Source organism: Struthio camelus, chromosome 7, assembly GCF_040807025.1.
Source record: "Struthio camelus isolate bStrCam1 chromosome 7, bStrCam1.hap1, whole genome shotgun sequence".
In the NCBI taxonomy this organism is placed as follows: domain Eukaryota; kingdom Metazoa; phylum Chordata; class Aves; order Struthioniformes; family Struthionidae; genus Struthio; species Struthio camelus.
Genome location: NC_090948.1, coordinates 5,970,277 through 5,991,991, shown reverse-complemented (window position 1 = coordinate 5,991,991; position 21,715 = coordinate 5,970,277). Strand labels below are relative to the sequence as shown.

Here is a 21,715-nt window from a genome sequence, read left to right as displayed (position 1 = left end):
GTGACATATGGTCTTCCCTGCCCCAACAAGCTATGTGAAAAGCTTAACGCAACTGTCATCAGCTGTAGATCCCAGGCCCTCATGCCACAATAAGGGGCACCATAGTAGCTATCATACACACAAGAACAGATTACAATCAGATGACTGATGATGAGATAATCCTTTTTTTAAGGTAATCGTTTCATGTGCAAACTCAGCCCAAAGAGAGAAGCATTTTGGAAACCTTTGCAAATATGACGCAAAGGCTTGACTGAAAGATAATTTCTGTAGTAAAAAGTAATTTACCATACTATTAAATGCTAAAAATACCTCCAGTATTCCACTTAATTTCAAACAAAACTCTTGAAATTTGTAAACACTTATTTTCACTTCTTGGCATGCTAAAGAGTCATATCTTTGTACAAATGCATCAGAAAGTAAAATGAGTTAGACTGCCTTATTTTTCTTCCTTAGAGAAATGCAGTATTAAATTCATAGGTAAAAACATTAGAAAATACCATAGTTTTTCAAAATTTCACATGTTTTAGTGATACTGCAAACAAGCTCTGAAACAGATAAAAAAAGTCATTCCTTATAGAAGAGTGTAGAAGTATCTAATCTTTTTCTATTAACAGAAAGCTATATTTCCTCTAAGCACAAAAAATGAAATTACAGAAATATACTGAACATATTTCCAATGCCAGATAGATCTGTGGCATAAGTCTACGACAGCATGAAAAAAATACAGCCTTACATAAATAATTTATAGATGGGTATTAATAAGATAAACAGCAATCTGTAGAATAAGACAACCTGCAGAAATGAAATAACGTGAAAACAACACTTAAGACCTTCTTCTTAGACCTGAATTTGGTTTCCTAATGCTGCACAAGAGACAAGGTTAAGCATTAACCTAACCCCAACAGCCAGCACTCCTGCTGGCACTGGCCACAGCTGCACGCAGTCCCCGAGAGGCCTACCTCCTTTACCACTCCGGAAGTGGGAAAAAACCGGTCAGTCAATGCACGCTCACCTAACAGCCAAATTCACTGCCTGCCACAAACCTACCTCAAGCTACGTAAAGCCGGAGTCATCATATCCGCACAGAGTAAAGGAAAGAGCTGAAAAAAACACCCTATTCCACACACGGAGGTACCCAAATCTGGAAACTGGTTCCAATGTCTCATGAGGTTGGACTACCTTGACCTATTCGGCTACAACCTAAACATTTTACAGAGGTACAGAAGACTATCATGTGCAGATATATGTTCTCAATAACTGAACTATAAAATTGAATAAAATGAACACAATGACACTTTTAGGAAGACAATAACACGCAGCACTTCTCAATTTATACATTGTCATTCCAAAAATTGTCGAGAGTATGTGGAATAAAAAGGAATAACTCTTGATTTACTAGACAAGATAAAGGAAGAACTTAAACAACATGTGAAACAGCGATAAAATATTCCAATTACTGTAGGAAATTTGAATACCTGGCTTGGGCAAGGCATGAACAATTTTAGTCGAATGTGATGGTTCTCCAGGGACTGGTGTGTCTTTAGCTACGTGGATCTGAAGAGAACCTGATTCCATTTTCTTCACATTCACCTCTTCTTTCATTTGTTCTTTGTCCTTGTCTTCGGCCTCCACTCCCTCTGCGTGGTCCACGCTCAAGGGAGTCAATTCAGCCTGACTGACGTGAGATTCACTTCTGTATTCATGACTGCACGCGACAACCTCCTCTATATGGGAATCCATGGGCTCTTCTGTAAGTAATAATGGCAAGAACTACATAAGTGAATTTCCCTCTGCATAATGACTGCTCACGCTTCGCACAATTAATGTTAATATTAAATATTTTACAACTGTTTTTCAACAGATAGTGATCGTTTCCAACATCTTCCCAGTCTGAAAACAGAAAGCTTCCTTTATGACACTGATTTACTAGTTCCAACCCACACATAAGAGCAGTTTTATTCATTCCACTAAAACAAGACAGTCGCCATTAATCTTGTGACACAAAAAAATAAAAACAAATAAATAAAAAGTCAAAGTATAACGTTGCAGAATGAACGTACCACTGCAACCTAGAGAACCCAGACTAGCTAGTCTTGGTTTTAGCGGGGGGGGGGGGGGATAAACAGAATGCGACTGTTCAGTCACCTGGAAGAAAAACCCTCCTTTCCCTGCTTGCTCTTCCTTTTCTTTGCCACCCACTCTCCTGCTCAGTCCTGTCCAGATTATTACTCTTATATCAGAGGTAAAAATCAGGGTCTGTTTCTCTGAGGCACCTGGCTAGAAAACACGACTATGGCCAGGGATGGAAAAGAAAATAAGCTGGTCTGTGCAAAGAGCAAGGCAACTAATTCCTCAACAGAGGAAGAAAACAGCAGGAGATCAGCTACCACAATTTGTTCTCTGGGCTACATGGTGCCTACCCTTGATCCAAAACAGACTGCAAAGATACAACCTAGCCAACTCCTTACAAAGGGGTCTGCATACAAACGTAGAAGTGCATTAGCTACTCAGTCAACACAGAAACTTGATCCTCATTTCAAACATTAGTCTTGACTTTCAAACATCAAGAATTTCTTACCTCCACCCATCACTTTTGAAATATCTCCTTTAGAAATAAATTTCAGCATTTTTTTCAGAACTTTCTTGTGAGATTTGGAGGTCTGAAAATGCAAAGCTTGGCATCTTAAAAATAAGAAAGAATTATTTTATACATTTATTTCTTTGGAGAAGGATTATTTCAGAAAAATGTAAGGAACTTGTAGTGTTCAAAGTATCATTACAAGTAGATCAACCTTTCAAGTCTCATGCATTTAAAGCAAAAAAAGACAATTTACAGTTGGACACATCTGAAGCAGTTAAATCAATTACAGCAATAACATTCATGGTCTCTTACCTTATTGTATATTGAGGACAACATGTTTGATTCATGATGGGTTTGTAGACATATTTTCCACTTCTAAAAATAATAAGTAAAGGTTAAAAGATATATTGACTTCAAAATAAAAGGGGAAAAAAGTTTCTTTAAAATACCAGTATCTTACATGAAGAGTAACAAAAGTCAAGAAGCAAGTTCCTCAGCTTTTTGCTGCTATACTAAAATACTATATTTCCAAACTTAAAATAACCAAATAATACTTAACAGAATTTAGTCAGAAAATACAACTAAGAAAAAAATACTGTCTAGTAAGTTTTTTTGCATCAGAAAGATATTTTGGATTCTCCAGCAGGACTCTTGCCTAGAAGTCCACTTTCTTGCCCAGAAGCTAACTGCAAAGCATCTGACAAGAATCCCCACCACACACTTTTGTCTCCTGCTTGGCAGAGCTGGGAACAGCTGCAGGGATAGGCTTTAACACCCAGGACAAAACATTCATCACCATTTCCCAAAAACAGAGGCTTAGGAAGCAGCTCGTGCAGTCAAAAGACTCAGAGCAGGACAGCAGATGGAGAGGAAAAAAAAAAAAGATTCTGACCCAAAAATATGAATTTCAAAATGTATCAGATCCTTGCTGAACAGAATCTGAAATAAAAGTTTCCAAACATATTCAGCTGTAATATTTCCAAGAATCTCAGCATTAAAGAGGAGGATGAGGTAAATGTCTCTCTCAAATTTGCATCTAGTGAACAACCCTCAGGGCTGTAGAAGATGGCCAAGAGATACCTGTTACCCCAGCACCGCTTTAATTTGCTCTCTCTGTTTGCTTGCCTTCACAGAGTCACAGCACAGCTGAGGTTAGAAGGCACCTTTAAAGATCATCTTGCCTTGCTGCAATTTGTTTAGGTAGCATGTCTAAAAGAACATTCAGATGCATTTACAATTTAGTGACTTTAGAAGTGTTTTTCCTTGTTAGAAGAGACATTTGTTCCGCTGCGCAGGAGTTGCTAGACAGTGAAAAAAAGGAACAGGACACTGTAAAAGAGATTTTTTGAGTTGCTCAGCTCTTGTATTTGCAGCTTCTGAAAATAACCTGCATTCGAGGTGCAGACAGTGCCTCAAAGTGTCCTAGAACATTCAAGACTTTCAAAATACCTAGGCATCCACATCCGTACTTAAATCACTCAGCCTCAGCAATGGTTGAACTTAAAAGCAATACTGAACGGTTAGCGCAAGAAATTTATCCCTTTGTTTGTTTTAAAGCATGAGATATAAAGTTGGCAGACTGAGTTTAGTGAGTATTTTTGAAGTATTACTTTTGTTCTTGGAGTTACGTAGCGCTCCAAACGTTACTAAAAAGAAATGGTCCATTATGTTCAGTATTTGCTTTAATAAATGAATATTCTGAAGGAATATTGTCAATTTAAATACAATATGCTACACAAATATATTTACCCCATACTGATGAAAGTTTCAATTCTCACGTGATCTTGATTATCATTATCATTTTTATATCAGGTCGAACAAGAAGAATCCTTTTTCCCCCTGTTCTACAGTGTCACAAAGTCTTAAGAGCATAGGACCAATATCTGTTGAAAATTCTTCACTTATTTTTCCTTATACTTAGTGCAACATTTCTAGAAAATGCTCCCTACTGCCTTCCATCTTTTACGGAAGCTACTTAACTGTTTTGCAAACCTATAACTCACATCTGGATTCTAACTGAACTAAACTGACAACATGCCTTTGTGGATTAATTCTTGTTTTAAGTTTACCTTCGCCATCCTCTATCTATGAGATCCTGGTAATCTTGAACTGTCATCGAATGTGCCCACATACCTGTAATAAATAGACATACACTTAACCGACCACAGTTAGACCCTTTAAAACACTAAAATATGACAAGTTCCACAGAATTATTATTATAAAACTAACCAGCTAATTGTAACTTTTGAATAAATGTCCTTCAAGGATTTGGCATATTCATAAATCTCAAATTAACACCACAGTTGAACGTGGGGAAAAAAGAAAGAAAAAAAAAAAAAAGCAGCTACATAAATCTCGGCCTACAATCAAACACATCATTCTGACTATACGCGTCAAAAGATTACTACCCCACCCGTCACCTTTCCCCGAGATCGGCCAACAAAGTGACACAAACAACTGCTCCTCTGCCAAACTGATCTGGGTCAGAAAAACTCTTAGGAAAGCCGCTGACGCTAACTCTGCTCGTTTCCAGGGACCTCTCCGGCAGCGGAGCCGAGCAGGCGTGCGGCAGCTGTCACCTCTGACCAGGGGCCGAGGGAACAGAAAACCCCCGCGTCCTGCAGAGCTGCCTGAAGGAGAGCTTGTCCAGCCACAGCTTTTAAGCCCGCTGAGCCTTTCCATGTAGCTAGGCTCTCGCCCTCTCCAGGCTGGCTCCGAAGGAAAAAATATATATATATTTATTTTTTTATATATAGATATATATATGTATATATACATACATATACACACACACACACACATATAAAATATATATATACATATATATATATATATACACACACATATATATGTATATACACACATATATATATGAAACCACTTTGCCAATGTCAGTTCTCAGCCTTCTTAAAACATAACCCAGCTTAAGCAAGAAGGCTCGGGTCTGTTACTCCAAAAACACAGCAGGCTTGTAACTTTTGCATGTGGCTATCTACCACTAAAGGAGAAGAGCGCATCGTATCACGTGTACGGGGGTTAAATGGGGCAAGGGATGCAATAAGAACCTCCTCAATCAGAGCACTGTCACTATCACGCGTCCTCCTCCCCCTTTCCAACAGTAAGGTTTTCGATACTGCGCTTCGCTGACTATTCACGTCCTTTGCGTTTCTCCCCTGTGTGCCTACATCCTTCACAGCAAGAAACTCATCCGTTATAGCAACTACCAGATAACCTCGACAACAGACAAACTCAAAAAAAAATAAAAATCTGTCATCCCAATAAAGTTTGCAAAACGAGCGACACCGCTGCCAACACCCTCCCCTACTGCCACACGGCTCCAGGCAAACGTGCTTTTCGCAGCCCCATCTGCGCCATTCAGCCGCCGCCGCCCGGCGCCAAGGCCGTCGCCGGCTCTGTGCGTGGGGCACACGTCCAGGCCCGGTAAGTCGGGGGGGGCCCGAGGGCAGGACGCGGCTCCAGGGCTGCTTTTGACCGCCGCTCCCTCACCCCTCACGGCCCCGCCGCGCCGCCCCTGCGGCCCGGCCCCCCCCCCCCCCCCCCAGGCCGCACGCTCTGCTCAGCCCCCACCATGGGAGAGGTTGCCGGTCTCGTTCTTGCAGTAGCCGCAGCGGTAGCCATCTTCTCCCCCGAAGTACTCGACGATGCTAGGAGAGCTCTCGGCCGCCGCCATGGCCGCCGGCGGCCCGGCCGCGCCGCCCTGCTCAGGACAGCACCCTGCCCGCCGCCCCGGGAACCCCGGAAACCGCCGCCATCTTTGCTACGGGCAGGCCCCCAGGCAGCGCCTCACAGGAAGCAGCCGGCCGGCGGAGCCCGCCATGTTGGCTGAGGGCAGGTGCCCGGCCGGCTCCCATGTCGAGCGAGCGGCGCGCAGGGGCCGCGCCTGCCGGCCCCGAGCGCCGGCTGAGCGCACTCACCCGCCGAGACCTTCCCCTGGGGCGAGGCGCAGTAGCCGCAGCGGTAGCCCTCCTTCCAGCCCTTGTACTCCACCACGGCGCGGCGCATCCTGCCGCCGCCGCCGCCCCGCAGCCAGCGGGCGGGGGCAGCGGGGACGGCGCCGGCCGCGATCGCCTGGCGGAGGCCTGGCCTCCTTGCCGGGATTTGCGCAAGAGCTGTCGAGCCTCCGTTCTCCCGGTAAGGCCTTCTCCGCTGCCGCGGGGCGAGGCGCTGTTGACGAGCCACAGAACTACTCAACGGTGCGGCAATTGTGCTCCGACCACGTGAAGTTACTGTTGAAATTTAAAAAAAAAAAAAAAAAAAAGCTCTTCCTACTTTAAGCCCCTATAACCTGTTAAATAGTTGTGTGTAATCACCCTAAGCACAGCATGCAAATGCCACAGCCCAGGCGGTAAGTGCTAATTAAATTTCCGAAGTGAAGTAAAATATCTAGGCTGGCTTCACCGATTCGGAGTTAACCCTCACTGTCTTCAGGAAAAAACCACCACACAGGTGTTACCCGTCATCTGCCATTCATAGAGGAGATTCAGGACACTTGCCAACGCAATTAGCATCAAACAAGCAGACATTAACAGCACTGCCAGACAACACAAACATGCCCGATCTGCTGCTAGCTGGATCAGTTCAAGGAACTCCTGAGCTAGATTTCACAGAGCAGCCGGATGCTTTTTCATCCCTAGTCTTCAGCAGTGAATACCCCGTTAACTTCAGAATAAACTGGGAGCTAGCAAGGAAGGCTGAGGGAATACAGCGCTCAGCTTTACTGCACGTGACCAAAGACGATCAAGCCATGTCTGTTTTCAAATATCCTCATAACCTGATCGCGTTTTATCGTCACCTAGAGACATCCTGCTAGCACCGGACAGCAGATGAATACCATACTGCAGTCCTCAGTCACCTACTGGTGAAGCAAAATTTCAAGCAGAATACTATTTCTCTGAAATGCAGAAGAAATCATTTAAACGGTTTGGGTTTTTTTTTGTAAGCACCCCACTGAATGTATTATAAGGTTTGAGAAAACTAATAAAGGATCCTCAATACCCACTTAGTAAGTCTGATCTCAGTCTTTTCAGCAGAAACACTTGTCTGAAGCAAAAGGGAAAGGGGGAAAGAAATATCAAAAACCACCAGAAGTAGTGTTCTTCAGAAGAGTATTTTCTGAGGATGGAGCTAAGTTTTATTTCTGTTGAGGAAAATAATGCCTTGTCCCAATATAGCTCTCCTGCCTATCTTACAAAGCCAAAAACACGTGATAAAGTTGGCAGTTGCACTTTCCTCTTCTTTTTCACCCCTATCTGCAGTCCTGAGATCAAATTCCCAAACGTCAATCCTTGATTTGAAGAAGAGTAAGAACAGGATGACAGTATCGGTTTTTTCCTGTAATGCCTAAGATTATTTAGATAACAAAAAACAAGATAGATAACAAGCAGAGATGGTTAACCACATAAACTCCAATTCCAGGCAGCTACTGGTAAAAGACACAGATGAAACGAGGAATAGCATTTCCTTTCTTATGCAAGCTTGTAAAATCATCAGTAAACTTTCTGTAAAGTAGTAAACAAAGCCATAATAAAATGGAAGTATATGATAACTTCTACCTCTGTGACCTACAGACAAGACAGCTTATATAAAGTGTCAAATGGTTCTAATAAAAATAAATTTAATTGTACAATATATACAAATAAAACCTTATTTGAAGGAAATATTTTAAAATATTTTTCTTTAAGGCACCTAAGGGGAAAAAAAAGAGAAGACATTAATATGTAATTAACTTTTAGAACTTACCCAAAATTTATGATAATAAAATAATTCAGTTGTTATTTAAAAGATTCTGGGAGGAACCTGTCTGTCTTCCCTTCCTGTTCCCCTAAGACCTCCTTCAGACTACTCTGTTAACAAGAACATCAGCTGTTTAAAAAAAAAAGTACAAAACCTAAGCTATGATTCTTCACAGCGTTGCATTTCAAGTACAAGTATACAGTCTCAAAGATGAACTAAAGTATACCACTTAACTGGCCATCAAACGAAAAAGTCTCTTCAGTTCATTCCTGCAAAGATTAAACACGGAAAGGTTTGATCCATGAAGAGATCATGAATAAAGAAATTCTGAGGATGTTATACGATTATCCTCCTTAAAATTTTTCTACATGTGTAATCACAGGTAGCTTCTCTGCAGGTTTTATATGTCCATAAGGACCTCGCACATTTGTATCCTTATTTATTCAGTTTGATTTATAAGAAGAACTTGCTTGAAGAATTAAGCTATCTCCATTTCATCTTCACTGCTGTGACACGGAGGACCAATCATGGGTTCTGTTATTTCAAATGTTTCTACGATGTCCTGTTTAGAGACAGCAAAATTTTAAGAGCGTCTTAAGTTACATGAGCTGAACTATTTCAATAGAATTGCAGCAGTTACTGCAAGGGAAACTTAAGAGGTTTCACTTTCTAAAGCACTATTGCAAATGACTAAGTCTATTCTGCACATTTTGAGGGAGGGACAAAGGAGACAAGTTGCTTGTGCAAAGAAACACTTTTTGCTGAAGATTTATTCAAAATAGCATACACCGAGGAAATGTTTGGAGCATTATTGACAGTTTGGATTATAATCCAAGTCCAAAGTTGTACTCTTGCTGCTAAGTGCTAAGCAGATATATGTATTTGACAGGGTTTTTGAAAGAGCAGTTCTGAATGGGGAGAATAAAGCAGAGCAGTTATGAAAGCTGCAGCTGGTAGCCAATCTCATCAATACATGCAAAACTACTGCTCATGTACTGCTTCTGTGTGGACTTCAGAATATCCTAGCTGAAAGCAGATGTTATATAAGAGGGAAGAAAAAGACTCCATTACCTGGTTCTCATATAAAAAACAGAAAAGGCAAATTATTGCACAGTTTTAAGTCAGAAGCACCTAAATCAACAAGGCTTCCAAGATCAAGCTTCCATCCCACCTCTCCTTAGCTTTCTTGCAGCTAAAACATTCGACTCATAATTGTTCTGGAATCCGTAAAATTAAGTGCGGTGATATTAACATATACAGCAAGTCCTGCCCTACTCTGAGTACGTAACAGCACAGCTCTCACAAAATTTCTTACGTTAAAAAAAAAAAAAAAAAGGCGCAGAGTGCTATTGATTATACCTTCCATTCTTGATGGCTCAGAGATATGACAACTTGGTTCCGTGCTTGAGTACTATGGTCATCCTCTTTTCCCTCATCATCTTTTGCAGGCTCTGTTCAAAATATTATATTTTCATAATCTTTATAGTTGCAAAGCTCTTAAAGTCATTTTCCTTCAGGAACAAAACTGTCACAAAAATTGAATCAGTAAGATATACTCCACTAGATTTGTTTCAGTCAATAGCCGGTACCCTATGCTTCATGAGAAATTTTAGTCTTACGTCACAGAATCCTAGAAACTAACAGAGTCCCAGATGGGAATAAGTGTTTAATCCTTCATGAAAACCCAAAGTCTTAAGCCCATTGATATCTTGTGGGAATGAAAGCTGAAGACCCAGTACATAGGATGGCATTTCCTTTCAACTACTTTGAAGTTGTAGCACTTGACAGCTCAGCTAGCTAAAAGATGAGATTTCTCACATACAAATTATACTTTCTCAGCAAAACATAACAAAAGCACCCAAAATACTACTTAAAAGTAAAAGGCTACTTCTTTTCATTCTATGAATAGAATTTGTATAAATCATTATAATAGACATCTTTTTTTGTATTTCCATATTTAAATAGTAACATTTTTTTTCAGTTCTCAAGTGTCTGCATGCCATTAGTTGCATTCCATGCTTATCCCCAAATCTCTACTCTTGCAGCTAAATATGTACTTAATGCTTTGTGATACACAAGATGTAGCTGCTTTTTAACATTATAACAAAAAGTGTTCAATCAAGTTAGATGTATTTTACCTATTATTGGCAATTTATCCTCATCCAGTTTTAATCGTGCAAAACCATCCTAAAAGACAATAAGATATAAAATTTCAGACATTAGAACCATCCAAATGAGATGAGACACTGAGATGCCACAATTATCCACTGATATTGTATTACATAATCATAACCACGTACATATGCTTATGATACCGATAAGAATCTTTATTCTTATTTGGTATGACAATTATTATTTCAATATAATAACTAGTCATAAAGGAGGAATCAGTTTCTACAGGGCAGTTCATTAAATATATTTTTATTATCTAATGTTAAAGTCATAATCATTCATCAAATATACTTTGATTAGCCCTTCATAACCATATCACAATACATTATAAGCCACAGATAAGTCAAGATACATTTGTAGTTTTTTTCTTTTCCCAAGTTCAGTAAACATTTTATTAATTAGACTTGTCAAATTAAGATAGTTAGAAGCACAATCTACAGACTCCACAAGAACATAAAACATTACAAAAGAACCTTCTGTGCTACCTTATGCAGAGAAGAGAACGCTATAACTTTTAATTGAAGACACACTGAAATGAATTTATAAAACCATGAGGATGTGAGAGTAAGATTGAAAGTGCATTACTGAAAAAAGTTACAATGCTTGAACAAACAAGTATAAAAACAAGACTGTAATATTATAAAGTATGAGATTAATTTCTTTTTAAACTGACTAAAACTTTAAATTGACTTTAAATCTCCCAAGATTTCATTCATGAATAGTGAAACCTACTGAAAGTGGTCTTGAACAGACTTTTCTGTGACCTTATCCAGAACTCTACCATTTCATGAGACCTAACACTAGAAGGAATAGAAAAATCTTCTCAGTAGTAAGTATCCCTATTTGAACAGTCAACATCAGGGAGGCTTAAGGGATTTTTTTTTTTTTTTAAGACATACAAGTATTCCTCGCTTAAATATTATTATGCAGCCTAGTAATAAGCTCTTAGACATTGCTTACCCTCCAAGATCAAACTGAGGGACATTTTTAATTAAATAACTAAAGTATGTAAAGGTGACATACTGTTCTATAAATATATTAACATAGGTGAGCCAGAGTACTTTTCGAAAAGCAAAGGTATTGACAGCGAAAGTTTCACTGTTGCTTTGTTGATAAATTGCCTGGGTTAGCAGAAAAATCTAGCAGAAAAATTAATCTGTCAATTCTGTTTTCATTCTATTTACAAATTAGGAATCCTGATGTTTAGATCTTCATTTTTTCAATACCACAAAGTTCAAATCGAAACTTTTCTATAACTTCAGTATCTAAAATAAGATTTCAAGAACATATCATGTCTTACCCTTATAATGAAGGACACGTGAAAAATGTTTTCCACAGTGCGTGCAAAGGAGTTTGGATCAATCACAAGATCAAAGAAGGAAATAGGTATATCAGCTAGAGATGCAAAAATGTGTTACTTGTTAAAAACGGGTGTTATACATGAAGCTAAAAGATAAGTAGATACGATCTTAAGAAATTCAGTACTCATTTTAAAAGCTAACTAAAAGTTTATGTCAATTTAGTTGCAACGTTGAATTCACAATTACATGCAGTGCTAAAGTTCCTAGATAAACTTATTTTCTTCCACGTTTTGCCTCCCCTGCTACTCTATATGTGGGAAAGGAAATACAGGAGTTGACATTCTCTCTCTCTCTCTCTCTATAAACATCTCTCTCTCTCTCTATATATATAAATAACTTCATATGAAGTATGAAACTAAGGCACTATTCATTTCCGTTCTCCAAAAATATGTTCTAATAAGAGGGAAAGTTTTGAATTTGGATTATTATCAAACCCTAATTAATATTTAGTGTTCATAAAAACATATCTAGTCAGTATACAACCTTCAGCATAAGGTTTTCTACTTACAAACTCCAAAGCCACTCTAGCTGTGGAGGACTAAGAGTATTCATTTTCTCAAATTAATGCTTTAAAAGCTAAGCTGAAGTCATACTTACGATCATTTTTAAAATGAGTCTGCAATAATCCCAAGATCCTCTCTACTTCTTTTTCTGTAGCTTCCTGATGAGACTCCTCCATCTTTTTTAACTGGAAAAAAAGTTGCTTATTAAGAATTGTATTTCCAATGCACATACCTACTGTTGTAAGACAAACATCTTCTAAATTTTGAAAAATATTCTTCCAGAAAGTTTATACGTCAGCAGAAATGTAAGATCTGCATTACAAAAAACCTCACCGTGGTAAGTACTAAAAGGCCCTTCACCAACACAGTATGCAAATGATACAATTTTCTCCCTACGCCACGTAAGCACAGTTACAGACACTTAACGTAAAAATAAGACAACTAGCAAAAACTGAAAGAGTCACTGTTTATATGTTTTGAGTCGGTTTACAGGTCTACCCTTACTTTCCCCTAACTCGGAGGAACTAGGACAACCCTGGTGGTACTTAATCTGTGAATTTATTGAAGAAACCGAAGTAGCTTGTTTCTTAAGATCTTTAACATGTATTCAGAGAAGGTAGCTAAGTTTACCCAAGGAAGAAAGGTCATGGGGTCAAGTTGGAAATCTTAAAGGGTATATTACTCCAATTTTACAGATTTGTTCATTATCTGTAAAGAAGGGTACACCAAATTATTTTTCAAGTACTATAATCTGCAGAGTAACAAATGCACTGGGGTATGCTTTTCAATAAACTATTTGTTGTTTCTGTTAACCAATACTTTTCCTCTGACCACCTTGCAATAATGCAAGCAACAGAAACCTTTCCACACAACCATGTATCTAACACATATTAAAACATACACTGTTGAGTGTTTACCTACGTGAACATGAAGAGCAATCACATACTTTTGGTAGCAGCTCTCCCAATCCTCCTGCTCCTCTCCTTCCCAGTACAAATCTGACTGCCACTATTTCTGTCACTATTCACAATTCACTATGTCACAATTTCTGTCACTATTCAGATTATTATGAAACAAATTATATTTAAAAGCCATCACAATGTTTTACCGCTCTCTGAACTGGCAGTATCAGCCATATGTACCCAATAACAACTTGGTTTACTTTTTCAAACTCTCAAAAAAGTCCCTCTGAATTTAAGTTCTAAGACATTTGCCATTTTGACACAGGAAGACAGACGGAAAGAACAGGGAAACAGAAGGTAAGGAAAATACTACTTATGTGACCTAATTAGTTTGTTACTGTTAATGAACCAAATTCTGATATGAACACCACAGACTGTTATAGAGACTTATTTGAAAAAACACTTGAGAACACACTAACTTAAGTTTTTTTTTTTTCCTGTTCTTCCTTTCAAAGCAGTGAGCAAAGAAACTATTGTGAACTTCTCTTGATCTCTTCTGAGGATGATTACCGTTCCAGACATTTCATGCTAGAACATGGTAAACTACTGAAGTACAGGCACACAGAGAATACTATTTGTCATTTTCTTCTTCATCATTTATCAATTCAACTTCTTTCCTCTTTCAGGAGCATCAACATCTTAGCTGATAAACAAAAGAAATTCTATAAAAATACTACCACAGAGTTGTAAGATTTCAGTAAGCTGGCAATTTTTCATTCTTCATGAGAGAATGAAAGATCTCTTCATATCATTTTCCTTTCCTAAAATTGATAAAAACATGTGTAAAAGCAAGATTCTCCACTACATTTTGTTACAGTTCTGTAGGTATGACCTCTTGATAAACTGTAAAGCCGCACAAGCTCCCCAGACCTTTTTACTATTTCAGAAGGTCTGCCAGTCCTCCATTGTGGACATACATTTTATATTTATACAACTCTGTTTGAAAGACAAGTCCTGGTAGTGAATCAGTGTCAGAAAAAAGTATTAGAAGCTAGTAAAAAAAATAAATAAATAAAAATAAATCAGTCTGTCAATCCTATTTCATTCTATTCAATTAATGAAATACCACAGTCTGCACAAAACAAACCAAGAGGCCTAAGATTTAAATCTGAATCCTTCAGTACAGAACCACAAAACTAGAAATGGCATGAGTAACAGAATGATTTAAAACTCAGCTGCAATAACTCTTCTGTAATAAATCATTAATAAAAATAGTGCTTCACAAACCTGAGCAGGCATTGCCCTTTTTTCTTCTCTTCCTGTAGTCTTTTTCTGCCTCTCAATCCGTTGCCTTGGTACTGGAGGATCAGACTTGAAGGATCCCAACCTAACCCAAATAAAAAGAATATATACATTTTTTTTAAACAGTGTTTGTTAAGAAATCAATACTCAGCAGTTTACTTCCTGATAAAAGTGCAAAATAATGACTAAAATCTGAACAAAGCCTCTGATCACATTTAGGGACTACTGCAAACAACCATCCCCAGTAGTTTTTCCCAATACCTGTTGATAGCTTCACAATAAAGCTATCAATAGGATATTTTAAACTAATGTAATTAGTCCAGCTGTTCCTTTTTACTGAAAATTTAGTAAGTCTACTTTTCTTAAAACTAGAGTAACTTTTGAAACAAAGCATGACATTCATATCCTCCAAGATCTTTGTTTTTATTGCAGATTTCTCTGTATGCAAACTGGCTCCATATAACATTCATCTCTTTTTCATCCACTGTTTAGCATCTGTAAGTTCACATTTGCAATAAGAAGTGTCTTTAAAAAAATGATACTATATAGTCAATAAATAGAACATTCAGTACATTCAAAAGAGATCCAGAGTTCCTCATTAAATAATGAGAATGTATCCGCTAGCCCTTGTGAAGTGCCTTTCTCTCTCTGATGATTGCATCAGCAACTTAGGCACTAACTTTGGCTGCCAAGTCAAATGCCTAAATAAGAGTGTGAATCGAGCGTCAATTCAAGTTAGCTCAGCAGGTATCCAGAATTTTAGCAGCATACCCTATATTGGGTAATTTGCCACTGCTCCATTTCAAAAAACACCAGACTGACCACAGAAAAAAGAATTTGAACCTCAAATAATAGACAGAGTCAGAATTAAGTAGTTCTCTTCCTACAAGGACTGTAATTTAAAATAAACACTCTTCTAATATCTGCTAATATTCACATCTTCCATCACAAGAAGTCCAACAGTACTTAAGATCTCAAAATTCAACTACACAGAAGGAGAAATTAAAAAAAAAAAGTCCCTTCTGCAGTTTTTATAATTTTCTTAGGACAGTATTATATTTATCATTTAGGGCTTTTACCTTGAAAGTGCAAGTATGAATTTGAAATGTTTTTATCAGCTCTATCACCAAAACTTGATGGTACTAGATAGCGCTATTGCAGGCTGAGATTTAAACAGGAGGCCTCCTCACAAAAAGAGAGGGGATACTGATTCTATACAAGGACACTGGCCAGTAATCAGGAGATTTCTTCCAAAGATAGAGCTGAAAAGAAGCTACTAAGAGACAGCCCATTAACACAGATGCATGAAAAAGACTGTTCATCTCCCTTTGAAAAAAGCCTCATAATACAATCATCAGGTAAAAGATACATGAGTTTAGTCTTTCAGGGTCTAATAAAGCCCTAGTAAAGAAATGAATGATCTTCTAACACTTTTAGCTGCAGCTTGTACGGGGAGGGAAAGCAATCAGTCAGCTTTGGAAAGAAAGAGGGTGATTAAAGTCTACTGGTTTAGGTCTGAAAGACATAACTCACGAATACCTTGCTATCCCTAAAATATTTAAAAAAGTATTATTTTGTATCCAAGCCAAGTCAGACTCAAAGAGAAATATAGTAGGAGATACTTAGGAGACGAGAAGTTCCCTGTCACAACAGATGCCATGCAGAAGTCCCCATTGGCACCCTGCAAACTGAAACTAAACTTTACTCAAGCCCAGGGCACTAAAAATCAGTACAAAATTATTTTTTAGAATTAACATCAATTAAGGCCATTAGCTACAGTATATACAATTTTCCTCAAATAAACTTACATGTAGTGAAAAGAAGGTGCTCTTCTGAAGTACTTCTCTGTTTCTGCTCCCAGTTTATGCCAGGCATTACTAGGTAAATAGCCACCAGAAATGCCCTCATTATCACTATCCTTTTCTTCTACTTCTATGCGATTTAGACCCATGAATGTTAGCTACAAGAGAAAGAAATTGAAAAGGAAATTCACTTAAAAGAAAGATCAGTAGATGCATTAATGGTGAAATACTGTTATGCTGTTTGTTCTGCTAGATTAATGTTTAATATCATTGCATAACAAAAGAACGTCAATTTTCCCAAAGTTGCAGTGAAAACAGGAAAACACACATATAGACTTGCACAGCATTGCAGACAGCAGCCACGCTGCATCTGATATTAAACTTCCTATTAGGATACATTTTTATCTAAACTAAATTAGGTGACAGAATTCAATATTAGTATTTAGCAATGAGTAATTCTTTTAAGTGAACGACTTGCAGCTGTTATCAAAAGAGCAAGTCACCAGTGAACACAAACTTCAGTGTCAGAGAATGCATGGACTTCAGGAAAATGGAGGTTAGGGTTAAATCTCATTTCAAGAGATCTTAAACATGCTTTCAGATATTAGTCAGTCTTATCTTTCCAAAGATTTCACTGGGCCCAATAAAAAGGTTTTTCTTTCCTCAATAAATCTTTCTTACTTCATAGACGATAACATAAACACTAAAGAATACAGGCAGCTTTTTTTGTTCTTAATTATTTAGAATATCATCACTCCTAAGTAACTGTAAAGGGATGGATTCTCCATCCTCTGAATTATCAGAAAGAGGAAGAAAATTAAAGGATAGTGCTTCTTATGCAGTCTCCTGTAGTGAACTCGAGAACAAGATTTGGTAACTGCCATCACCCCAGTGATTGCAATAACACTAACCATAAGCTTAAGCCCAAATGCTAACCTAATAACAATTACAAGCTGCACTCTTTCACTGGCTGCACTGGGTCACAGACTCTGTCTTCAGTAAGGAACCAATGTGAGAGCTTTCCACTTGCGCAGAGCTTTTTGCATGTTTGCAATAATCACTACGCAGGATCAGCAGCAAAGAAAAAGAGAGCTACACAAGTAAAACTGTCTGTACTCCAACAGAATTTCAGTGATCTATGAAATAGGAAAGCATTACTTAAATTGCACTATAAAGCGAAAGTATCTCACAATTTCTGAACACCACACACTTCCAGGGAGCCTAGCTTTTCAGATACCATAAAACAACTTCTTTGGCCCAACCCTGCACCCATCAATCCACCCCTCCTCAGGAAAACTTTAATAAAAAAATGAAACTTGATTTTCTTATATCGTAGAATCTTGACTCAGACTCTTTAAATATCTACCATAACATAACACAAAAAGTGTCTTGAAAGAAAAATGTCTGTTGCAATGCTATTCTGAACTGACTCTTCCAACCAGTCACAGTGTAAGAGACAAGCATAGGATGGCTAAAAGTATCCAAGCAATCCAAAGTCCCATTTCATATCAGTCACCTAGGACCTTGAAAACCCCATCCAAAAACACACAAAGCAGTGAACAAGATAAAGAAACTACTTTGCTGCCATGAAACTCCAAACACTGTATATCTTAAAAAACACCAAAAAAACAAAAAGGCACAAACATCTCTCTGCTTTGGTTAAGAGCATGAACCAACTAAACTGTGATGGAGCAGCAAAAGTACAGTTATTCTATATGTGCGGACTACATTCTTAAGTTACGTTTTCCCCTCTGTAAATTGGAAATGCTAAATACATAGTTTACAACAACAATATTAACTAGAAACTTAATCAAAGAAAGTAATAGGAAGTATGTTAAGTTCTATCAGTCAGGTTCTGCCTGACCATCTACAGATTTACTTTTATGAATCTACAACAAAAAGGGCAAACCTCTAGTAAAGTTCTTGGCAAATTCCGAGTCTGGAACTTACTAGGTCTTCTGCAAATGCTGGTGAATCAAACGCTGTCATTTCAGAGTGCAACTCATTGGCTTTCTCCTTTCCTAGATTTGATGCTAAGACAAGAAATTGGGCATCCAGTGCAGCCTCTCGCGCACAGGAAACTGTTACAGAAGAAGAAAAAAAAGTGTATGTTAATAATACCTAATTGTCAAAAATATAATAGTAAAGTTTAGCATACAGAATACCCTAGGTTTACAGCTTTGTAACTGTAGAGGTTACTGTAGTGACCTCTAACACAACAAATAGCATAACACTTGCTATTTCCACAAAAAGGAGAAAAGAAGATGACGACATAGCCAAAGGCAAGCTGGGAGGTCTAACACATCATTTGGAAGAAGAAAATGGATTTTTCATTAACATGTTTTTCTCCTCTGAGTAAAGAGAAGTGAACCCACTTTGTGTACTATTTATGTATATTGCTCTATAAAGATAAAGCAAAAAACGTTTCCAAGTACAAATAACACTAAAGTAATGATATTTATATTCTGGTAACACCTTATTCAAGCAAATCCTCTTCAGCTAAAGTTATTTATCTCAAGTTATTTCATGTTTTTGATAAAGTACTTGGATCTAAATTAAATCTCATACCATTTTTGGTTTGTTTTTTTAAGTTAAGGCATCATCTCTTCATACTTGGCCAACTGTCAAGCAATCATCTCCAACAAGGGTTACAGAATTTGTTTTTACCTCCACTGAACAGCTTATTGGCTTCTTCCAAAGCTTCTGTCAGTTTGTTGCTTTTTGAATTCAGCATATCCTCACGATTTTCTGGATTGGGGGGAGGGGAGAAGAGAGAAAGGAAAATTACAAATGAAACTCCAAATTACATAAAGACACCAATAAACACATACTTGCAACTTAAAGCTAAACTGTCTGGTTCACACCCCAGCCTACTCAAAACGTACAAGACTATTTACAATACTTTCACTGTGAGATTGCATAGGCCTGATTCTTATCAATGCTCACTCACCTGCTCAGTGGCAACTTTGCATTTACATCAATGGAACAAGATTCACATGGCTGGAATTAACGTGGAACCTTATCATCTACTGTAGTTGTATGAATTATGCACATCCAACGTCATCACTCCAAAATACATTTTACTAAAAAGCTCCAAACTTTGTAATGTCAGATTCCTTATAATTCCAATTATTGTTTGTACCTGTGTCAAAGCACTTATCAGGTCCTGTAGTTTACTGAATGTCATTTGTCTCACCTATTTAAACTACTGTGGATTATCAGGAAAAAAAAGAACGCTTGATGATTTTTAACAATCATCCTGTCAAACAGATACTATATGCACCTGTGCATGTTTGATTTACAGACTTTCAGATGTCCGATTCCAAACAGCTACTCACCCCACCTAAGTGTTTTAAGAATGTACACCATTACTCAACGCACAGACATGACACTATTGCATTTCTTGGAAAGTGTTAGATTACAGAAGTGGAAACTGGATCATCCACAAACTGTGTTGCAATCTCTTAAAAACGAAACAAAACGAAAACAAACAAAATCGAGTAAGTTTAGCGAGCACGCAGAAGACAACCAACATCAGGAGCTGCTGCAGTTAGTAGTGCTTACTCAAACAAGCATTGTCATGCCTCAAAAATACAGCAATGAGAAAAACAGCACACTCTAAATATGGATGGAAGAAGTAAAACAATACATATATGTTTGTTTAGAAAACTGTTAAAAAGTTCATGGCACTTTCCAAAAGGCCTAAGGATAAGGTTTTGGCATCGGCAGATCCTGGGACCTGCAGTTCCAAGCTAAGGCTCGTTCTCAAGCACAACGAACGCAACCTTAAGAGCTTGCGGCACTTCTCTAGCTCAAGGAACGTGCCCTCCTTGCATCAAGGCACTCAAATGCACGGTACGTGCAGGTAAACCCCCCTGTAAGCTCTCTACCCTTCCGCAACCCCCCGCTTTCAGGCGGACAAATCCCCAGCTAAACACGAGGCCAGAATCTCAGCAAAGAACTTCAGGCTCCGGGAAAAGCTACTTCCCAAGATCAAGCCACGGTCCCAGCGCGGCGCCGAAACGCTGGCCCTTGCCCCCGCTGGCAAGCCTCGTTTTTTTCCGGGAGAAGAGACATGCCCGCCGGCGGCAAGCCGTGCCCGCCCAGGGCGGCGGCGGCGGCGGGCGCCCCCCGAGGGCCCCGCGGCCCGGGCTTACGCTGCACGCTGTAGATGAGCTCCCGGTACTGGTTGCGGATCATCCTCCTGCTGCGCTCATCGCCGCCGCCGGTGGCCTCGGCGCCCTGCGGCCGCCTGGGCCTCTCGCACACCACCTCCGGCTCCTCTTCCTCCTCCTCCTCCTCCTCCTCCTCGGAGGCCGGCGGGCGCGGGGGGCCGAGGCCGCCCGAGAGCCGCTGCTGCTTGTGCTCGGACACCGCGCCGTTGCGAGAGGTGGACGGCAGCGAGAGGCGGCTGCAGTCCGAGCCCGAGCTCCGCGGGGAGGAGAAGTCACCGCTCCCGCCCGCCTCAGACATGGCTGCGCGGCGCCCCGGGCCCTCACCGGCCGCCGCGGGGAAGGGGGTGACCGGACGGGACGGGACGCGGCCCGCCCAGCCCCGGCCGCCGCAGAAGGCGCCAACGGCGCTGCGCGACACCGTTACCCGGCCCCACGGCGGCTCGAGAGGGCCAAAGCGCGGAGCCGCTCGCAGCGGGGCGGGGCCGGGGCCGGGCCGAGGCCGCCGCGATCCGCCTAGCGGCGGCGTGGTAACCGGGGTAGCGGCGAGCGCGGCCGGGGCATCCTGCCGCCCGCGCAGGGCGGAGCGGAGCGGAGCCGGGAGTCAGGCCGAGCCCGCAGGCAACTGCCTGCCGCGCTGCGACGCGCCGGGGCGCCCGCCCCCGGTTGAGCCGTCCCGAGCGGGCGGGCGGGCGGGCGGGCGGTCGCGCGCGCGCAGCCGCCGCCGCCATTTGCCGGCGGGCGCGTGAGGCGGCGCCCCGGGGCCGGTGCCGCCCCCGCGCCACAACAGCGGCCTGACAGGGGGCGTCGCCTCCTCTTCCTGCCCTAGGCGCCTACCTGTAGTTGACCCTCCCAGGTAGTTTGCCTGCAGTTGTCCCTGAATACAGCCTTCCTAGCTGTATTCCTCAGCTGCCAGTTGTCCCTTGCTCACGCCAACCCAAACTGCAGGCGGGAACGCGAGCCCCGCGGAAACGTCCTGACGCGTGAGCCATTTTCCAGACGCCTGCCTGGCAGCGTGGGCTTTCACACGGCAGGCAGTACCGCTTTCCCGGCAACAGGAGCTTCATAGGTGTCTGCGCAGAAGGGAGGCCTCCACTTTTGTTTTTCCCACCATAAACAGCAGCTCTGTTTAAAGGAAGACGCCGAGTCCTTGCGCAGGAGACGTT

General features: G+C 40.4%; 2 protein-coding genes across 14 annotated transcripts in view; both read right to left on the bottom strand.

The window, feature by feature from the left end:
• ATE1 (arginyltransferase 1) overlaps nt 1-7,593 on the bottom strand; it is a 91,612-nt gene extending 84,019 nt beyond the window's left edge. For 7 of the 12 annotated variants that reach the window (XR_011142382.1, XM_068951549.1, XM_068951551.1 and 4 more), the window contains exons 1-5: nt 6,170-6,426; nt 4,651-4,714; nt 2,894-2,956; nt 2,579-2,682; nt 1,476-1,748 (exon numbers count right to left, since the gene is read on the bottom strand). Coding sequence is in view for 11 of the 12 variants with exons in the window: in XM_068951549.1 (XP_068807650.1) it covers nt 1,476-1,748; nt 2,579-2,682; nt 2,894-2,956; nt 4,651-4,714; nt 6,170-6,272 (607 nt within the window). In the remaining variant the exon portion in view is untranslated. Of the gene's footprint in view, nt 1-1,475; nt 1,749-2,578; nt 2,683-2,893; nt 2,957-4,650; nt 4,735-4,810; nt 5,046-6,169; nt 6,427-6,516 lie in introns of those variants that run through there. The other 5 variants (XM_068951550.1, XM_068951553.1, XM_068951554.1 and 2 more) reach the window with 2 other exon arrangements.
• A 97-nt stretch (nt 7,594-7,690) lies between these two features.
• On the bottom strand, nt 7,691-21,237 carry NSMCE4A (NSE4 homolog A, SMC5-SMC6 complex component). Of its 2 annotated transcripts, none has more exons than XR_011142383.1 (10): nt 20,535-21,225; nt 19,045-19,125; nt 18,328-18,458; nt 16,384-16,535; nt 14,561-14,660; nt 12,466-12,556; nt 11,808-11,902; nt 10,474-10,522; nt 9,695-9,860; nt 7,691-8,897 (listed from the first exon to the last, which is right to left on the bottom strand). XR_011142383.1 is itself a non-coding variant. In XM_068951561.1 (10 exons), exons 1-10 carry the CDS (start codon nt 20,848-20,850, stop codon nt 8,814-8,816), a joined length of 1,191 nt encoding a protein of 396 aa, XP_068807662.1. In that variant the 5' UTR covers nt 20,851-21,237; the 3' UTR covers nt 7,691-8,813. The 2 variants fall into 2 exon arrangements, 1 of the variants encoding a protein (XP_068807662.1); XM_068951561.1 differs by having other exon boundaries at nt 9,695-9,786; nt 20,535-21,237.
• Between the last annotated feature and the right edge of the window lie 478 nt (nt 21,238-21,715).

Bases quoted from the DNA above. Each gene is read 5' to 3' on its own strand.
- NSMCE4A (XM_068951561.1), bottom strand. From the start codon at position 20,850: ATGTCTGAGGCGGGCGGGAGCGGTGACTTCTCCTCCCCGCGGAGCTCG. The intron at 12,557-14,560 runs GTTTGTGAAGCA...CTTTTTTTCCAG, and splicing joins AAAGGGCAATGCCTGCTCAG to TTAAAAAAGATGGAGGAGTC. The intron at 8,898-9,694 runs GTATAATCAATA...GTCTCTAAACAG, and splicing joins TGAGCCATCAAGAATGGAAG to GACATCGTAGAAACATTTGA.